This window comes from Nylanderia fulva, unplaced genomic scaffold (assembly GCF_048542155.1).
Source record: "Nylanderia fulva isolate GAGA-0341 unplaced genomic scaffold, ASM4854215v1 Scaffold26, whole genome shotgun sequence".
Classification (NCBI taxonomy): Eukaryota; Metazoa; Arthropoda; class Insecta; order Hymenoptera; family Formicidae; genus Nylanderia; species Nylanderia fulva.
The window spans coordinates 583,424-604,617 of NW_028190325.1; the positions used below are offsets into that span (position 1 = coordinate 583,424).

At 31.7% G+C, this 21,194-nt stretch overlaps 2 protein-coding genes across 2 annotated transcripts in view; one reads left to right on the forward strand and one right to left on the reverse strand.

The window, feature by feature from the left end:
- LOC146722878 (uncharacterized) overlaps window positions 1-21,194 on the reverse strand; it is a 44,059-nt gene that overhangs the window by 14,715 nt on the left and 8,150 nt on the right. Inside the window, exon 2 of the mRNA XM_085483642.1 lies at window positions 18,350-18,486. Within this exon, the coding sequence (XP_085339768.1) occupies window positions 18,350-18,486 (137 nt within the window). The remainder of the gene's footprint in view (window positions 1-18,349; window positions 18,487-21,194) is intronic.
- The window catches only part of LOC114939036 (protein-L-histidine N-pros-methyltransferase CARNMT1), a 43,089-nt gene that overhangs the window by 4,505 nt on the left and 17,390 nt on the right, over window positions 1-21,194 (forward strand). The window lies entirely within an intron of this gene.

A 21,194-nucleotide genomic window follows, 5' to 3' on the forward strand; every position in this document is an offset into this window, starting at 1 on the left:
GCGAAAGTCGCAAAATCTCGTAACTTTTTCTATTTTGTGAGAAATCGATTATTCGGTGCAAAAATAAATTTGATTTTTCAGAACGAAGGAGACTCCTACAAAAGTTTTTTTTGATATGGGACATTTACAAATGTCAGAAATTGATAAATAAATACGTAGAAGGAAAAGAGGCTTTACGTGGATTTGCAACTTTTCGCGCAAAGTAAGATCCCCGTCATACATCATTCGATACTTTGACGTCAAATAAAATTTGCAATAATTATCAATATTTTATATTCTTCTTGAAAACTTTGTCCGTGAAGCGAAGTTTATCCTATATCGTTCGATGCTTCCTACATATATTAAACTCAAGTTTACTATGAGACGTACGTATTAAGCGTCCTTTTTTAATTTGCTAACATTCTAAAAATGAAAATTTTTTGATTTATAATCTTATGATTAAAAAATTTTATTAATGTCTAAATGTCTGAGAACGTAAAATAAACGCGTATATTTTAAATATCCTATATTTAAAATTTAGGTCCTATAATATACATACTTGTTAAATTATGAAGTAATTTAAAATAGTCTGCGGAATAACTATGTGGATATTGTCTATAAAAATTGAATTATTATTCGTACAATGGTGCCCATAAACCTTTTATTCATAGAATAGCATTAAATTTCTTCAGGAAATTAATTTTCGAATATGCGCAAATAATAATTACAACTAATAAATTGAACATTAAAATGTTATGGTTGCATAAATTTATAGTGTAATCGCATAACTTTGCAATTTAATAAATTACTGTATAAAATTACTGCATAAATTTTATATCTGCTTTATAATAATGCCTGAGAGAATATATACATTTTATATTAATAAATTGTATAATAATACATACAAATATTGTAAGAACATTACACATAAAAATTTAGTTATAATTATAAAATAACATCGTGAAATTATTAAACAATTTTCGTTTTAAAATGTCACTGAACAATCCAGGTCATCTAAAGTCCGTTGGGTAATAAAATGTCATCGTACTAGATCTTTTTAAAGGTTTACTTCTAGCATAGATTTTCTTATCAGACTTATACGCCTTATCCTTTGCTTTTTCCGGTGATTTATATGAGATGCTCGTGCGCCTGTCAGCAAAACGTAAGGCCAATAATCGCTGTTGTACGAGTAAATGGAATTTTCAGCGACTTTACATATGGCATTTCGTGGCGAAAACGCGATCGAAGGTAATTAAAGCGCCGTCTCGTCGAGCGTAAAATTCGCGTACGACCACAAAGCGAATAATGAAGTAACAAACCGGCAGGAAAAGGGGAAAAATCAATGCGGCCTCTGAATCCTGGGCGTTTGTCGAAAGGTGTGCTCTGAAAAAATATGACGAAAAAAATGAAATAACGGCTGGACACACGATCAAACTTTTCTGTTTATGGTTTAGCATTTTCCCATCAAAATATGATTTAAAATTAAAGATGAATTATATATTTAAAGAAAATTTTTATGATGTAGAATATATCTATAAAATATTAAATTTCGTTCGCCAGGAATGAAATACTAAGGTAGTAGATATTAAACTGACTACACTGGCTGTCTATTAGATTTGTTAAACTATATTTATTGACGTTTCGACCATACGGGCTGTGGTCCTTTTCAAAATTACAATAGAAGCATTCTAGAAATTAATGTACATGCAATCAGAATCAACATTTAAATTGAAAACGTGAAATGTAACAAATGAGACTTACAATGAGTTACTGCTCATTTGTTACATTTCACGTTTTTAATTTAAATGTTGATTCTGATTGCATGTACATTAATTTCTAGAATGCTTCTATTGTAATTTTGAAAAGGACCACAGCCCGTATGGTCGAAACGTCAATAAATATAGTTTAACAAATCTAATAGACAGCCAGTGTAGTCAGTTTAATATCTACTACCTTAGAATATATCTGTATATTAAATGAAAGTGTTTGACGTTTTTCCAACACTCTTTTATATTATTCTAGAAAATAATATAAAAACAATTTAAAATATAATAATAATAATCTAAAAATAATTTCGTATTTCAACATGCACAATGTGTGTTTATCGATAAATGAAATAAATTGACATGTATAATATATTAACAAACAAACTAATTAATAAATGGAATGAGCACTGGAATTGCAACAATATTTGTAACTTTATAATATGTAGAGATTTTTTAAATATCTGAAAAAATAGTTTGTTTTTCTTACATTGTCAACAATATGAGATTAAAGAAACATGGCTGTGCAAATAAGAAGAAGCATATGAATTTCCATAGACGAGATGTATGACAAATTTTAATTAGTCGCTCGCTAGGATGCTTTTCTCTTCAGAATTTCGAGAATGAATGAGTTAAGTGGCAGAGTCTGCTTCTCTAAAGCGACAGAATAAAAATTTAATTTTACGAGTTTATGAGATGCGAGAGAAATATTTTAATACGAAAAATTCGTGCGAAAAATCTTGTATTGTTTGTTTTTACAACCGTTGCGTGCGTTAACGAATTTTTTGTGGTTGCGTTATCCAATTTTCTCTTTACTATATACACGTACATAGACGAATTGTACGTCCAATTTGATTTACTTTTATTACCATATGAAAACCGCAGTTTGTATGCTCCAGTCATCGTATATTTCTATATCGTCAAATATATAGGACTGTAATCTTGACCGGAGAAGTTTCTTAATATTTTTATTTATTTTTTTTAAAGAATAGACTAAACTAGTAAAAATATATTTTTCTCTTTCGTGAAATTTAATTTTTATACAAGAATAAAAATAGAATAGAATAAACAAAATATACTGCACTTGTTTTTATAATATCTTTCTTTAATATAAATTTATTTTAAGGAAACAAATTAGTAGAGAGATATGTAAATAAATTTGTAAAAGTATTCTTGCAGTATAAGATTAGATAATATTTCATGGCAAAGAAGAAAATAAATTTTATCGTTGCAAATATTAGATCGATATGTATGGAATATCATATTTATTTTTAGTTTCAATTGTCAACAACTCGCTGTGTAGTCTACCAAATTGAAAATACCATATGGAAACAGACTTCAGTCTTGCATTTGAATTACAAGAGTAGACAAAAGATATTTGTAAAACTATTTGCTTTGACGAGCATCCGAAGAAATACGTCCCACGGATATTTTCGTCTGTGTATAGTTCTGATCTCTATAAATAAGATATAACATATATCATGATTTTTTCTTTGAATGAAAAAATATTATTTTCTCCTACTAAATTCTTTGAACTATTGTTTGAAGATACTGAAAGATTTTTCAGCGAAAATAATCGGATAACTAAATATAATAATAAATTCGATAAAATTAAATGTGATGATAAATAATCCGAAAATTAAAAAAAAAAGAAGAGAGAGAGAGAGAGGGAGAATAGAGAAGATAAAAAAGATAGAGAGAACGTATTTTGATGTACTCTCATGATATTTTATTTCCACGTATTTTGTAACACATTATTTACTATATTAAATGATATTTGCACAAATATAATTAATACATGCAAAGTAATTAAACACGATTCGATTGATTTTTTAAAATAGATATAAATTCGAGCTGAGCAAACTTGATCTGAATTTATTTTCGTAGCACGAAACATTTTTATCATAGTTAATGAATAAGGTACCATCTCGTTTTGTCTACTACGTCGTTTGCAGCTTCAATGATGCAACGCATGGTGAATGTCATGCATGCGTTCGCAAACGACGTGATGCAAAGCGGGATATATATTTGTAGCAGCACGACATGCCTCTGCCGGCACTTGAAAATCCGCGTGTTTCGTGTACGTCAGATTTGTCGGTCCCATCGGAAATAGCATCCCTATGTTCGGTATGGTAGGCAAGTTTCCAGACAAGTGCGCGATAACGTTTTCTCTCTCACGTTTCCGCCAGATATTATGTTTCTATTTTCGTTATCTGCAAATCTCAATTTTCTGACTGCATCCGAGAGATTCATTTTTATATTCTTTTGACAATTTTAGTAGAAAATTCTCTCTCTCTCTTTCTCTCATTCTCTTTCTTCCTGTAATCCTTTCTGCGAAAATGCATCCTAGAGAGATAGTTTATACTAAGCAAAGATTGCTCAGCTGGGACGAGTTAGCTACCTCGGGGAAATTACTGCAAGCAATTCATTTCGCAACTTAATTCGACACTTCGTATTTTGGCTTGATCGGCTTTCTCGAAACATCAGTCACATAATCGATAGTGAGAGACTGGATTTGTACGTCAATATATAGTGACATTTAAATTAATTAATGGCTTTAATTACGCGCTTTGATAACAATTTTTAAGAAGATTGCAATGATTTGGCTGATTACATTTTTAGTAATCTTCCACTTTATGTCTAATGCTTAAATTCTCGTATAAAGAGTACTATAGTTTTAAAAATCTTGCAATAAAAGAAAAAGTCTCGATATAGAAGCAAATATGATGTTAAAAGTCGAAGAAGAGATTATGCTAAATTTTATACACAAATAATACATACTTGAGGAAAAAAAGTAGGATAAAAAGTGGTAGAGCTGGTTCGAATGCAAATTAGTTGGGAGCGACGGATAAAGTTACATCATCATAATAAAAATGAAAATTTTAATTTTGGAGTGAAGGACGTTCAACATTCTTCTCGCCACATAATTATCTCACTCGGCATTATCTCGGAGTTAAACTTTGAGGATGAGTCATGGAGTTCGTCTTAATCATTGCTTAATCATCGGCGCCGCAACAGCTATAACTCTGTGAAATTCATTCGAAATATTCAGCATGGCTCGTGTAACGTTAATTTCGAGAAATTTGTACGAGCCCTCATTATACTCAGAGAATTAAACATTTATTACAGGCATCGACACATTGCTCGGGGAGCGAGAACTTTGAAGTAAATATATTGCAATACGTATGTACGGTTCAGAGAGAGAGAGAGAGAGAGAGAGTTTCAACCTGAGTACGTGAGTGATGAGTGTAGCACAGTTTCGGATACAGACGCAATATATTAACTCGATGGTAACTTTGTAGCCAACAAGATCAATTCGAGATCGATGGCGGCTTTCAAACTTTGACTCTCGACGGAATAGCTTCTAGCAATTCCAACTTCCTTTCTTTATTGTGTCTCGGAAATAATACATTTATATGTTATTTATATATAAATACATGAATGTTTGCAGGGTTTTTTTCAGGGGAAGAAACGATTAACATTTTTTGTTCTTTCCTAACTTTAAAATTTTTTTAATATATTAAATATGCAAATAAATTCCAGTATTTATTCAAAAGGAGAGCAAATGCTAAATTCTTTTACTTATTCCAAGGGAAGCAAATGCTCCTTCTTGCTTCCTTTGCGGACGCCTATTTATATATATCAGTGGTTATTAACTTTTTTGAAGTTACGGAACACTTTTGATTATATAAGAAAAATTTGCGGAAACACTAAAATCATTAAGATATAAAACTAATAACATGCAAAAATATGCATGAACATACTTTTTATTAAAAATTATACAGTACGGATTATATAACAGTAAAATAAAAATTTTAATTTAAATTAAAAGAAATAATATTCATAAAATTAAAAAATTATGGTAGTTTTTTTCTAGCTAGGTACGCCGTGCTTTCATAATTTCGCAAAACATTTGTAACAAGTTCGAGGATCATTAATCAGAGATTATCTAGCGGTCAGAGAAATTTGGAAAACCGGGCAGTGTCAGAGAATTTTATAAATCTGGAATTGTTAAGGAAAAAAGTCAGGAAATTTTACTATTTATTTGAATTTTTCACATTATTCTACATTTGTCTCAATAATTTGAAATTCTTTATTAAATAAATATAAATTTTCCTTGACTCCCAGCACGCTTATTTTCTGTGTTGTTAAAAATTGATTCATCTACAGCGTGTTTGTTAATTTATATTTTCACCGCCGTGTTCTTTGATTTCAATGTATTTGATAGAGACAAAACTAAAAAATTTGATATAATATAAATAAGAAAGGTGATTATTTGAATAGTTTATAGTGACATGTTTGTTTCGATTATTGTACATAATGCAGATTGTATAATTGATTTAAATTTTCGGAAGTTGAAACAAAAATTTAAATCAATTATACAATCCGAACCTTTTCATTGTTGACAAAAATGTTTCAAGCATTTCATAATTTAATATTTAATTGATTTATCATATAGATATTTGCAAATGATATATTTGGAAAAAATAATACTAAAAAATGAGAGAAAAAATTAATTTCTAGTCTTGGAAAATCTGAAAAAGTAAAGAAATTTTTTTAATTGAGTCAGCTGGACACCCTGAAGAACCACTGATACATATATATTATACCCCTCCTTTTTCTCATTTGTATATTTGAAGTTCAGCTGATTCACTGGTAATAAAAACATAATTTCCGCTGGATATAACGTTGCATTCCAATTTTGTGCAATTTCACGTCTTATTTCTGAAAGATTGGCGTTTGTTGGTGCCGTAGGATGACGTTGCGATAGCAATAACGTCTCGCGACTCCGGTAATCGTTCGGGTTTTGACTCCGTCTGTGTACCTAGGCTTTTATCCTGCCCTCGGGTACTCATCTTGACGTAAATTAGGTTCGTCTGTTCAAATGGCAAAAAGGAAGCCATGAGATGGAAGGTTAGACTTTATTTAAGATGACAGTAGTTTTCCAAAGTAGTTTTAGTGCTGGACTATATATAGTTATCAATGCAGCGAGAATATATTTACGACATTTTCTGAGAGAAATCTCAATATCTTTTTACGATGTCAAAAATTGCATTGTGTTACTGCGTCTCCATATATAAAAATATTTACAAAAATCTTTGCGTATTTTTCTGCAAATTTTAATATTCATTAAAATAAAAAGGAAAACGGAGATAAAATAAAATTGTCAATAGACAGAATAGAATTTTCAATTATTTCTTGACAACCCCTTTGTTTCGCTGATTGGTTTGTATTTCTTTAAAAAAAAATTCCAAAAATAAATTTTGAATTAATTTGGACTTAATACTTGTATATACGCAAAGACGCTTTTTCCGCAGTATCGGAAAACGCGGATGTTCTCGTTCAGAATACGCGGTGAATACGTACAATTTTCTCGACCGCGGATTTTCTTCGACATTGCTAGATCGCGGAAACGAGATGAAAAATCTAGCGCTACCTCGCTAACGGGAGTTTAGCGTTCCAGAAGACGGCGGAATTAAACCGCGACCGATATACGTCGAGAGATATGCCGATTTTCTCTTACGTAAGAGCAAGTGTATGTACAATGCAAATATGGAATAAATTATTCTTCGGTGTTTTATACACGTCGCGCGTGTTCTAGATAAATTTGAGTCGTGAGTTGCGCGATTTTTTCCTACATCAACGCGTTCGTTGTCCCACGCGTTCTTATGCGCATTCGCGAGATCTGGAAAAGAAGTATAAGAAACAGACGTCGCGCCTGGTGTTTTCACATCCACGCGGTGACGTCTCAGTCGCACGCTCGATGCGCTTGACAAATGTTGCATCCAACAACATAGCACAATCTTTTTCCGAGTGGTAAAGCTACGAGCTTTGTACACACCTTACAGTGACAAATGGTCCCAATAAGGAAACTGTAAAGCGCACTCTTGTCGGCTGCAGCCCCTGCGGTCGCGACCCGGTAAATTGCAATTGTCGGATTTCACCGAGCATAAGACGCGAACAAATTCGCGATAAATAAAATCGTGTTCATGTTAACAGCGGACTCGGAACAATAATAAACAAAATTGCGATATATAATGATTTCTCTATCATTATTAGCGCCAGAAAAAAACAAATGATTACTAACGAGCATTTGGTGTGACGTAACAATATTCTAAAAGAAACACGTAGTACATTTAAATACATTTAAATTTGTTTCAATTAACGCGCCGCGCAGCTTTCATTCCTCAATTACTTACTGTGTTCTATTTACAATCCAATTATTCGCTGTTGTTGTGCTGCTATTGTTATTATTGCACTATTTGTGTTGCTGTAGAATAAACATGTTTACACTTTAAAACATTTGATCGCATCGTCATGAATATAATATTTCTTTTTGCCAGTAATTTTTTTTTTTTTATATATTAAAGAATCTGAAAGAAGAAACTTTTCGTAGGCTAAATAAGAAATTTATAATTTCATATCTCATGTTTAAAAAAAAATACTATGTGGCAAAGAATATCATTTACATAGGATGTAGGTATATGTATATGCAGAGACTTGGCAGATACTTTGAAACAAAATATTTAAATACAAGATACAAGATACTGTTTGACTTATATTTAAATACTATTGTAATACTTTGGTTTTGAAATATATTTAAATACTAACTGTATTTAAATACATTTATAAATACAATTATTTTTAAAATTTTCTAATTATATACTATATACTCTATATAATATTAAAGCAATTACAAAAAAATTATCTACTATTATTTAAAAGAAATTTTATATGCAATTACATATATATGTGTAATTACATAAATGCATTTTGTAAATAATTACACAATTCAAAATACTTGATTATTCGGTATTTAAATATTGTATTTAAATAAAACGCATATTTAAATACGTATCTCAGATACTTTAAGATTCATATTCCAACCCTGTGTATATGCATATATTGCATAATGCCAAGGACGTGTGTGTTAAGCTTCTAAATACGGAACTAACTGTACCAAAATAATTGTAGCGTGTCTGTGACTGGCATTACGAAACCTTTTGACACGCAATTATGGTCGCTAGTATTTCATTCATGATTCCGCTGCCTTCCTTATTATTGATGCAACAACCGCTCACATTTTTTAACATTTTTATTTTCATTTTATTTCGCGAGCTCTATCATCGTTCTATCCTTGCACGAAGATACGTATTTCTCATCGCGTGATCTTTTTGATCGTCTATGATCAAAAGTACACGTTTCTTTGATGCTACTCTGTATTCATGGTCGAAGTTTAAATACGTGTGTGTTGTTCTTGCGTGTATGTGGAGTATAAAGGTATAGAAGTATTCACGAAAACATATAATTCACATTTATTTGCATTCAAATTCTAAAAACAGAGACGTCGCGAGCCATTTTTTACAAGATTTTGTTAAGCAACCACTTGCGTCATAGTTTTTAATTTTTAATTTTTGACCTTTAATAATTTACAACTTCTTTCTCGAGATCCTTCGTTACGCAACGAAAATACATATTCATGGAAGCCTACGTTAAGTCATCTACTATAATTATAGCGCATTTAGCAATATTGAATTCCGCCTTTGCTCGCTGACACGAAAGGAAAGGCAATTATACAAACCAATACGTCACATACAATCCAATTCCGTTGCTTTGTATTATCGAAAGTGCAACGGTAATATTGAGAATTGTAGTAAGGACGTTCCGAGTAAAGAAAAAAATTTACGATCAAGAAGTAAATAATATAACTTGATTAACGTTGTGTTTAAAGCTGATAACCTTATGTAGAAATATTTTTTAAATATGTATTTTACTCGAGTTTTATTTATACGTAAAAACAATAGCTTTTCATTAAAAAAAAATAATAATTTTTTTACATTCCTGAAAGTAAACATTTGAATCGACTAATAAGCTATAAGAGTTACTATCAAACTTGAGATCATGCGGGTGTGGCAGAGTGAAACCATAATTCTTTCTCTCTTGCGGAAATTATGCATTTCGTGGATTATGAAGACAAAGCTGCATCGCGCTGACAGTTGATTAGTAAAGTTATTCATTAAAAGTAATTAGTTTTAATTACTTAATTAATTTTTATACTTTAATTAATTTTTCGTTTCGTTTCCTTGGCTCTATTGCCCAGCTTAGAAGACAGCATACTTATATTATTTATATTGAGAGCCGATAAAAATATTTATTTCTGAGTTTATTCACGCCTTGGGCTAATCACGGCGGTATTTACTAACATCTACTAAAAAGGCAAATGAAAAATATAGGATCGAAAGGGTCTGAATAGCTTAGTTGGTAAGAGCAGTCGCCCGGAAAGTGAAAGACGCGGGTTCGATTCCCGCTTCAGCGACTTTTCGGACCTATAGTTTTCTCGCTTATTTCTCCATATGTAAGTTTCGAAATTAATTTATATGTGGAACTTTGGGATCTCAAATTGAGATACAGTTCCGTTTAATTAATTTTTCGTTTCGTTTCCTTGGCTCTATTGCCCAGCTTAGAAGACAGCATACTTATATTATTAATTACTTAATGTTAGTGTAATCTCTGAATTTTCATACACTAATCTCAATGTAACGGCTTAGGACTTACGCGGCTATGTTATTTTATGCGAGAATGTGTTGATAACCTATGGCATGATAATATTTTTCAACAGCAGATGCAAAATATAACGTTAAAAATATTTGCTCGATCAAGTGCGATATTTTTGCAAGAAATATTTTCAACCTTTCGATCAGAGTGAACGATATTTAAATCTCCTAAGCGGCGTTTATTTAGCTGCAAGCGCCGGTAAATTTCACATCGCCCCCGAATCCGTTCAATGATAATCCTTTTCCTAAAGGAAATGGATCAAGAAGATGAAAATGTGGCTTATATAAAATATATATATATATATATATATATATATATATACATATATAAAAATCAATATACGTACATTAAACTTCTAGACAAGAAATTGAAGAAATTGCAGTTATTTCTTTCGAAATTGTTTTTGTTATGATTTACTTATCTAGATCTTTATTATCGTAAATTTATGTAATTATTTACATTACGTTACAAAAAAATAATTACTAAACTAACTGAAGCATTTCTTGCAAACATTTTTTTTTTTTTTTAATTTGCTTCGAAAACTCGTGCATATAAGATAGAAAACATAAATAAACATTAAGAGAATAAGAAATTTATAGATTGCATAAGCAAATGAAATAGTCATATGACTTGTATATGACATTTAACTATGAATACATGAATTTTTCTAGCGTTACCGAAAGTCGAATAAAATTTTTTTAATTATCTATCACGCACAAATGATAAATATGCAAGCGAGATACATATTTTGATTGTACCGCTTGATTATAATTTTATACATATATACATATGCATATACATATACATAGGATAAAGTGATCTCGCGAAAGTAAAAAATACATATGAACTGATACCAGTTTTACGTTTGTGCTTTCAGATGAAATTCAATATGTTTCGTTTGTTAATTTTAACGCGAAATTTTCAGAACGATTGATTGGGCAAAAAAACGATCAGTCTTTCAAATTCGTTGTTGGATTAAAAAACCGCATTTATCGCAGAATAACAAAAAAAATAAAATAAAATAAAAATGAAAAATCCCGAATTTAAGTACTGGTTAATTGCAACGATAACTTGTTTTTTTCATGTTGCGTTTTATCCATTTTTATTTTATTTTAATTTTTATTTTAATTTACATTTTTATATTTTATATTTAAAACTTCTCTGTAGAATTAATTGCTTTCTTCTCTCTTTTCGACGAGGAAATCTTAATTTAAAATTTGCAAACTCTTAAGCAGGTCAACCACTAACAATACATCTCGTGGCTACTTGGAATAGAAACGCAATTGATGTAGGTAGTACTACGTTTTGTACAAATTAACATTTGAGTATACGTGACAATTTGGCATCTCATGCGTAAACATCTGTGAGCGTGTTTATGCATGTGTTTGTATTCGTTGTACTATATATGTCACTTTGTGTAGGTGCTTAGATAATGATACCGCTGTACAATCACGATCGTTGATGTAACGCTTAACTATACCATATCATAGTATTGTGTGATTTATTGCGGGGACTTAATCAACCGCATTACATTAATTTGCATTTGAACTAGTTATGATACCGCGTTCACTGATATAATTCAGTATTATTTATTCGGTCGTACGCGCCGATAAAATGCAACAGAATTTTTTTTCTTTGTCTTTAATGAAACATTATAGAGTCGAGAGAATTTTAAAATAAAAATTAAAGTCTCGTACCCACATAATTAATTTTCGGAAAATGTATCGCGCCTTCGAAGGCACATCAATTCAGAATGACAAATCATCGTGTTATGTTGTGCAACACGCGGTGTTACCGCGGAATTGTACGCAGAAGTAATAACGCGAATACGTGCGCGAACATGTGTGTTTATATATGCATATGTGCATTTTGCACACCATTGCTTTATCGCGCAACCTCGCGCGCAATTTGTAATGGAACCTCTACAAATTACGTGCATTTTCAAGTGAATGAGAAACCTCATCGCGAAGATACAACGACGTGTCGTGCATTACATCCGTGTATTTAACCAGGCATGACGGACCTAGCCTAGGGTTTGCGCAAACGTAACACGCGTGCTGATCCTACACGCGTGAAGAGTAGCCCTTCATCTCCGTGTTACGCATCAACGTATATATCACAACTCCCGGTCCTTTACGCAGCGAATGGCCCTCGTCTCGATTTTCATTAAGCAGAAGGCATTTATTCAACGTAAATACAATAATAATGGTATAAAGGGAAAATAATTTAAATAATTAATTGAGAAAGAAATTTTTATATTTTTTATATTTATATATTCTTATAAAAGTAATTCTTAATTTTCATAGAATAAATCATTAAAAACTTATTATTATATAAATGTAATAATAATTAAAATCTCCTCCAATTTTAAAGTCGACCAGACTGGCAATAATTTATTTTAAATAATTAGTTAAATTACAACGTTTTGGCTGTCATTGCAGCCCTTTTCAAGTAATCAGATTAATACAATAAATCATATTCACAGCAAACCCCCGACAAAATTAACCATTGTTTTGATGAACAATGTATAACTGACAGAAGTAAGCACGAAATAAATAGATGTTGATTGTTAGCAGGAAACTTAGTCACTACCCTTAGTCACTAAGGATTTTTATTATTTATTACTGGCGACTCTTAAGGATTATCATTTGTAATAATAATTGTATAAAGGGAAAAAAATATATAAAGATAAATATAGTTAGGAAGAATTATTAAACATTTATTTCTTTTTTGAATGATTTAAATAATAAGTTTTGGAAGGAACTTAAATTATATATACTTATAAAAATATTTTTAATTTTAATAAAATAAATTAAAAATTTTTATATAAATGTAATAATAATTGTACAAAGGAAAAAGAATATATGAAGATAAATAATAAGTTTAGGAAGAATGATTAGAAATTAATTTCTTTTTTGAACGATGAGTGCAGACGCGGAACACACAGAGGTGAGTCGAGTCGAAACGAGTTAGAACTGCAATCAATATTGGATTTTAAGAGAAATGGATAAAATAGAAGTATTCTCGTACGGCACAATAATGGACGATACATGTAGGCATTCCGAAAATGTTAGTTGTAGAAGGTAACTGTGCTTTTTTTTTTATTGTACAGAGATGTAGCACAGTCCGATGATCGTAAAAGTTATTCAACTGTGCAAGCGAATTGCAGCGAGTAGGATACATATACATAGAAATCAATAGAAGGGTATTCGAGGCGAAATATAATTTTCTGCTATGCTTTATCACGCATGTAGAATCTATCGAGAACACTTGTACTATTGGAAAATGGGGATTAAATGCGCTAAAAAAAAAGTCTTAACGTCGACAAAAAGTGCAGTGTTTTTTCAAAAAGTAACGTGAACCAATATGCAATGCTATAAATATTTCAAAGTGTCTTAATTCTTTCACAGATTAAAAGAATAAAGAAAGAAAGAAAACGAAACACATGCGCGATACTTTCGGGCAAATTTTTATTTCCGAATAATTGTAATTATTTTTTATATTACATTACATTACGTTGCGGTATTTATTTCGCAACGATTAGTGGTAGACAAAAAGAGCTTTTTTCATAATAAAGATAAATGCGGCACATTGCATAATATATATAAAACTTTTTGTTTTTTTTTTATTCTTTGACATTTTACATTTGACTCAATCTTCGTTTTGCAGGAAGGTATCCATTAGGGAATAAAATGATGGGCTCGATGGGCGAAGAGTGGGTCACTCTTTGAGTCAAAGTTAAAATGTAGCTATTAATCTTGAAATATAGGCAAATGAAATTGTTTGCAAACCGAGTTGTTCATCAATGTTATACCGAATTTTTTAATGCCACTTCGCGTTACCTATGTTTTTGAAGCATCGCGAATGAACTTTTACATATGCAACTATGCTGTGTTTCTCTTGTAAGAATATATTTGCATAATTATTACGCTCTACATAACACATACATACGCACGCACGTTGAAATTCGTAAATTTATCACAGCAATGTTCGGCATAGTGTATAATTAAAAAAAAAAAATACATATCTTATAAATACGGGAGAAAAAGCAAGCATTATTATTTTTGTAAATATGTGCACTGTTCAGCTGTTTACACAAACGTCTCGGTTCTTCCATAATAAGTAAAAATGCAAAGAAATTTTACTAATTGTAAGTAGTATCAGGAAAAGAGTGAATATTGGAGCGGAAGGTGAAGCTCGCTTGATACGCGACCAAGTGGAAGTGCAACGTTGCGCAGAAATGCACTTAATGCAATGCGATCTCCGCGTGATTGCTTATTTCTTCAGCAAATAGTTGGTCAATTTGCATACTGCCCCTAGAGTTGGTTGAATTTATCAAGACACTTCCACAGGTATCTCCGTAATTATGTATATACATGTAAGAGCGAAGATAACATAGTTTAGCCAGCTGCCTGCGAATCCGCAAACTCAAAACAATCTGCTCGAACTGCCGACAAGTTAAGATAATCACGAATGACTTGAATGATTTCTGAAATAAAATATATGGACGTGATATAAAAGTCATCACATTTCGAGAAAAAAAGGAACATGTGTATTACAGGGTTGAGAAATTTATTTTGTAAAAGTATCTATAATTACAGTTACCAACTTTTTTTCACTGAAAAAATAACCAGTTATAGTTAATAGTTACCGACCAGTTATGAAAACTAACATTACAGTTATAATAACTCAGAAAGTAATTTAACGAGACGTACTTCTCAGTAAATTACTTCTCAGTTACTTTTTTTGCAATGACTATATTATATTTTATATGCAATAAATTGCAACTGTTTTAAATTTAAAATAAAAATATATTTAATATTAAATTAATAATTTGTAAGAAATTAATTTCTAACACAATAATTAATATTATTTACTTAAAATAAAAATTATGGGATTCAGATGTTTTAATTAAAATATTCATAAAATTTTAGACAGTCGTAACTTTCCGAAAAATGGTTAGCCTTAAATTTTAAATAAATTAATTATTAAAAATTTTCTAGTTACCAAAAAAATATAACTGTAATTGTAACTTTGTTACAAGTAACGAGTTACTTCTCAACTCTGATATATTATGTAATAACATATGTCCGTATAAAAAGATAGTAAAATATTATATGAAGCACGCTTTCTTTTTACTTTTTATATTTAACTATGATTTAGAAATATACGAAATAAAATTTATACATTTTATTCAGTAAGTTCTTAAATTTTAGTCTAATAAAAATAAAGGGCAAGCTCGTTTTTATTATACATTTTTTCTTCATTTATATTACTCATTTGCTTCATCTGTCCGATTTATGTAGACATTCGAGTTTGCGAGCCTCGTATACACGTACTATATTACCTTCGATCTATCTGCACCCACACCATGTACCTGGTACGATCTCCTTGAGAAAAATGTGGAGTCTGAGCAAGCACGAAGGCTATCCTTTATCTTTACGATCTTCATCGCGCTCTTTCGCTATGCTTTTTCCGCGCTTTTCTTACCATTATTTTTTCATGTTACAAATGTGTATATCCATATATATTAAGGAAAGAGAATAGCAATTGAGCTTTGAATAATCCAAACATGTAAAATAACCGTGATCCATAGAGATAACGCTTAATGTCTCATGAATTTTTACACTACTTATATACCATAAGCTATCGTCGTTGAAAAATCCTACGTAAAAATTGTATGACAATCTCGTAAATCAATATAACAATAGTATTATTATAGCATAAACATTTTTGATGTTCTGTTATTATCCCGCAGCTTGATAATATATGCTTCTTACCGATACAATCGACATGATACAAAATGTTTAAGTGACACGTGCAGAGCCCGTTTTTCACGCACGAACGGTAAAACGATCCGAGAAATTCGAGGAGATGCTTCATCACTGTCCGAACGAGGTAAAGAGGGTGGTGCTGCGGGTAAAGCCTGGGTAACGAAAAACCTTTTGATCTTCGTGTGAATTGGAACACTCGGGAACACTTTGTAGCTAGTTTAATGTAACCATTAGTTCAGATTATAACTGCTGATTAGATTTAACTAACTGCTGTTTCCGTTATCGTAATTAGAGTATTACGGGATGACGAATAAATGAGATATTAATAGACGCGCGTATTTGCATATTACCCAGGAACGAGCTGTGTAATATCGAAATGTTGAAAGTATAAATACATGTTTCAATACGTGACACGCTTGAACTGTATAACTTGCTACAATTTTCACACGTACAAGTACTATTCTATGCATTCGCGCATACCAAATGTGCAATTGCGCTTTAGTGGTAGTTATCAGGAATTCATAATACCCAGGTTACATTAGAGATGAATATCGACGAATCACAATTCCGAGAAACTGTTTCGAGACTAAAATTAATTATTCGCTAATTCCTCTCCTTTATTAATTACATTTCAAAGCTTAAATTAGCGAGGCAATTGTGTTAGTCGTATGTGCAAATTACCAAAGTTATCTGTCCGCTCTCTTTTTTAATTTATGAAATAATAAAGAAGAGAGAGAAAATTATTGAGAAATTTAATTTCGTCCCAATAAAAATATATACGCCGATAATACAGTTCGATATAATATATACAGGATGTCGCAGACTTATTGTACCACTCGTTAATGAGAGATTCTGGAGGCGATTTAGAGACGATTTTTCCTCAGCGAAAATGTCCAGGCACCAATAATTTTCGAGTTATAAATGATTGAAAATAAAAGCTTTTTTGTAAACTAAGCCTTGTAAAAATAAATTATTAACAAATTACATTTTTTAGTTAATTTCAGGTAAAGTTTACTTTAATAGAGTTTTAATTTAAGGCTTAGTTACAAAGATACATGATTTAAAAAATTAGGAACACAAAAGAAAAATGATGACCTTTCTCAACATTTTCGCTGAGGAAAAATCGTCTTCAAATAACCTTAGGAGTCCCATAAAAGGATGGTACGGTAAGGTTGGGACACCCTGTACATGTGTGTCGCGATTTTATGAATGAGATAAATACATGATCTTGGATCGATACTGTTACATGAAATAAAAATGGGCCGAGAATGACCGAGAAAAAGAAGACGTGGGATGTGCTGCTTGGATCGTTAACTCGTGTATTTATATTCGAGTAGCCGCTTTATGAATATTCAAAGCTGCCATAGAATATTAATCTCGCAGAAACGAAATGGAAGTGCCGTTTCCTCGTGCACGAATTGTTCGTTAATTTCGTTGATTAAATGTCTGAGCAATGTGCAACGCTCGTGCTAAGATTTACGGAGGATAATGGAGACTTCGGAGCGCTATAAGCTCTTCGATAAGTTGGAGCTGGGCCAATCTGTTGTCGATTGAATCCCGCGTTCAACGGCGGGAAAGATTCTTTACCAAGATCTTCTATACCAAGAGGGTATAAAATCAAGTTTAAGTGATGTAGGAAAGCCATTCAAAGAGTGTCACTATTTATTACGGAGCCTTCAGAAATCATGCTGTTATTTTATAGCGATATTTTTTTCGAAAACACCTTTTTCCCCTCTAAAAGTCTTTTCTTAATAATACAATATATCATCCGGAAGAAGGATATTTGTTTTTATAAAAATTCTTTTCGCTATAAATTAATTGATATATCACTAGCGTCATCCTCTTCTCTCTTAGATATAAATAGCTTAATCTGTAAATTCTATATACTCATAGTTGATGCTTCGGGGGGTCAACAGATCATGCATAATGCAATTTTGCATTAAAGATGCATCATATCGCTATAGCTAGGATTAAGGTGTGTAAAGACGATATATCAAAATTAATTAAAAGATAAAAGACAGAAGAGAGTAAGAAGATCAAGAGCGTAAAGATAAGTATTAATTTTATGTCCACAAATTCTTCATGTTATACGTCAAATCGGCTTGTTCGGTGAAGTGGCTTTGAGTATCTATAGCTTGAAAAAAAAAGAAGACGGTTTGGAAGCAATTTTCCTTGCTCTCTATCGCCAGGGATTTTTCCGCTTTTCTCTCTTCTTCCTTCGTTTATCGCAAAAGCCATTGATCGACCGGCTAAATTAACGGGCCAACTAAAACTTACCTCTTTTCCTTTCGCTGCTGCTTTTTCTTTTTGAAAGCTTTCTTCACTCTCAGAAGCAAAAAAGCGGCGCGATCGATGGTTAGGCCTGGTGAAGCCTTATCGCCGCTCGACATCCTGCGTCCTAATCCTCCCAACACCTGCAAACATAATTAATCATTTCTTTAATTCATGTGAGCGCGATTTAATTACTAGCTTTAATAAGAATTATTTTAAAATCATTATTAAAAAATAATTTCTATAGTAATTAATCATTTTAAAATCATTATTAAAAAATAATTTTTAATGATTATTTAAAAATCATTATTAAAAAAATAATTTTTAATCATTATTTTAAATCGTAAATAGTAGAAAGAAAGTTTATCAAACATGTAAGAATTTTTTTTTTCGCAAAATTACAATGACAAATAAGCCAAATTTCTCTTGGGACTTTATTTACCGCCGTTGCATCGGCGATGCAAGAATATACGATCTATCACGATACAATGCAGCCGAATATCATGCACAGATAAATGCACGGATCGATCATTCGTGCTCCCGTATCTCAATCACTGAGCACTTCCCAATAAATTTGGAATTATTTGGTCTTGTTAGCTTCTCGCTGCCACTACTATACGTCGTTCCGGTAATCCATCTATTTGTCCGCGTTAATGCGCTTCGCCGCACACACCTAATTCGATTAGAGACGATTCTTCGGGTTAAAGGAATCAGTCAGGTTGCAATTTATACATAATTCACGCGGAAGAACGAATAATGCGACATTTAATTGTTATTTAAATTCAATTCGGAGTCAGAATAATGTGTTGGAGCTACAACACATTGTCAGAAAATATAATATAATTTTTTTACGACTAACTATAAGTCGCTTTAATTTAATCGAGCTGGAGCGCGAATGTCATATAATTTGTTTGTACGAGAGAATTTTAACGGAAGAGAGAGCGTATACAGTTTATTACAGCTATATATTTATGTAATATGCATTTTCTTAATATTAAGCTGAGTAAATTTTTCGCAATAAGGTCGAATCCGTTATAAACTCGTTTCTGCGCCGGAAGGGCTAAATTCCATTACAGGATCCGTTGCGATTCATCGATCTCTCACCGGATCAAAGTGGATTGGTTAGGTAACACGTAACAAGCTCTGATGCTCAAAGCTGCCTTTACATTAAAACACGTACATAACTGGACTAAAATTAGACAAAATTTTCATTTAGTTGAAAATTAAACGTGTAGGCAGTACTTATTCTATATTGATCACTCATAAAATTAATGTACAGAGAGTTCGATATGTTACTAGCAAAATTGCTTCGCACGATGTCATCTTTTCGTTATGAATTATGATGAAAATGTCACATGGAAATGTGAAAGTAATTTGAAAAATGAGATGAATAATTTTATTATTTATAAGCAAAAGATGGTTTTTTTATGTTTTAGAGAAAACATTATACGAAAAGTATAGAGTATATAAGTTGTATATTCTTATATAACAGAAAAGATCGCTTTTACCTTTTCACCTTTTACCCCGAAATGTGACATACATAAAAGGTGTATCCTTTCTTCAGAAACGTATATCTCGAGATATACTCTGGCTGTTTTAAGTCCTATTTACCGTTCGAAGAATTCCTAATATTAGCTTTTCGTGTCAGCGTTATACGCGAGATATTTTTCGATATGAACACGTTAACATTGCGCAACGTAAAGATTTATTCAATCTGCGTTTTACTGTGTCCAACAATCATAAATGTTTTAAGCTCGGCAGATTTACATTTGTATATAATATTAGATCGATGAGACTTCGGAGAGTAGGTCGAAATAAATCGAGCTGTAAACCGGGTAGTATTGACAAGCTATAGCGTGCAGACAATGATTGATGTTGCGGATTTCTAACTCCTTGGCTTTTTTTTGAGAATTGAGGTCAGGATGCGGTTCCGTATTCCTTCGATATATTACAGAGATCTACGTGGTTTATTATTATTTGCGTTTTATATATCGTGGTTTCGCAAATATATGCTACGTCGTAAAATATTGATTATCTCGGTTATCGGTAACGGGATAGTTTTACGTAAATTCTTCCCTGAGTGGTGCTTTCTGTTTTCTCCTGGATTTTACCTCGACTTGACGGATACATGTAGCATTGAATCTGTTCTAAAGATTTTGCATTGTTTTATAATTTCAGGAATTCGAGAAATGTTATGGAAATTTGCGGAGAAAGTTCATCTGCGATAATATAATGTGGGACCATTATTTATAGACATACTCGATGAGTTATATAACGAGCTTCATTTTCTAGTCAGGACAATAACGCTAATTTCTCTCTCTCTGTCTCTCTCTCTCTCTCTCTCGTCAATGACCTGTAGTATACAGGGTGTCTCAAAATTAATAGTATACCTGTTAATGGCAGATTCCTGAGATCATTTGGAGACGATTTTTCCTCAGAAAATGTCGAGGGATCATTTTTTGCATGTTTCTCATTTTTGCCATCATGTATCTTCGTAATTAAGTCTTAAATTAAAATTCTGTTAAAGTAAACTCTACATGAAATTAATAAATGTAATTTTGTTAATATTTTATTTCCACATGGCTTAATTTGCGAAAAATCCCTTATTTTCAATCGCTTATAACTCGAAAATTATTGATGTCTCGACATTTTCGTTGAGGAAAAATCGTCTGCTGGGACTCTGTATAATTCTACTACAATAAAAAAAGATCAGAGACACGTCATGTGTTTTGTCATTTGAAATCATCGAGGGACAAATACGGCTCGTTTATCCCAAACGGAGAAAATGCTTTTGTTCGTGTTTATTCAAATTCACCCACAACTAGGAGCGCATTCGTATTTTATCGATTTA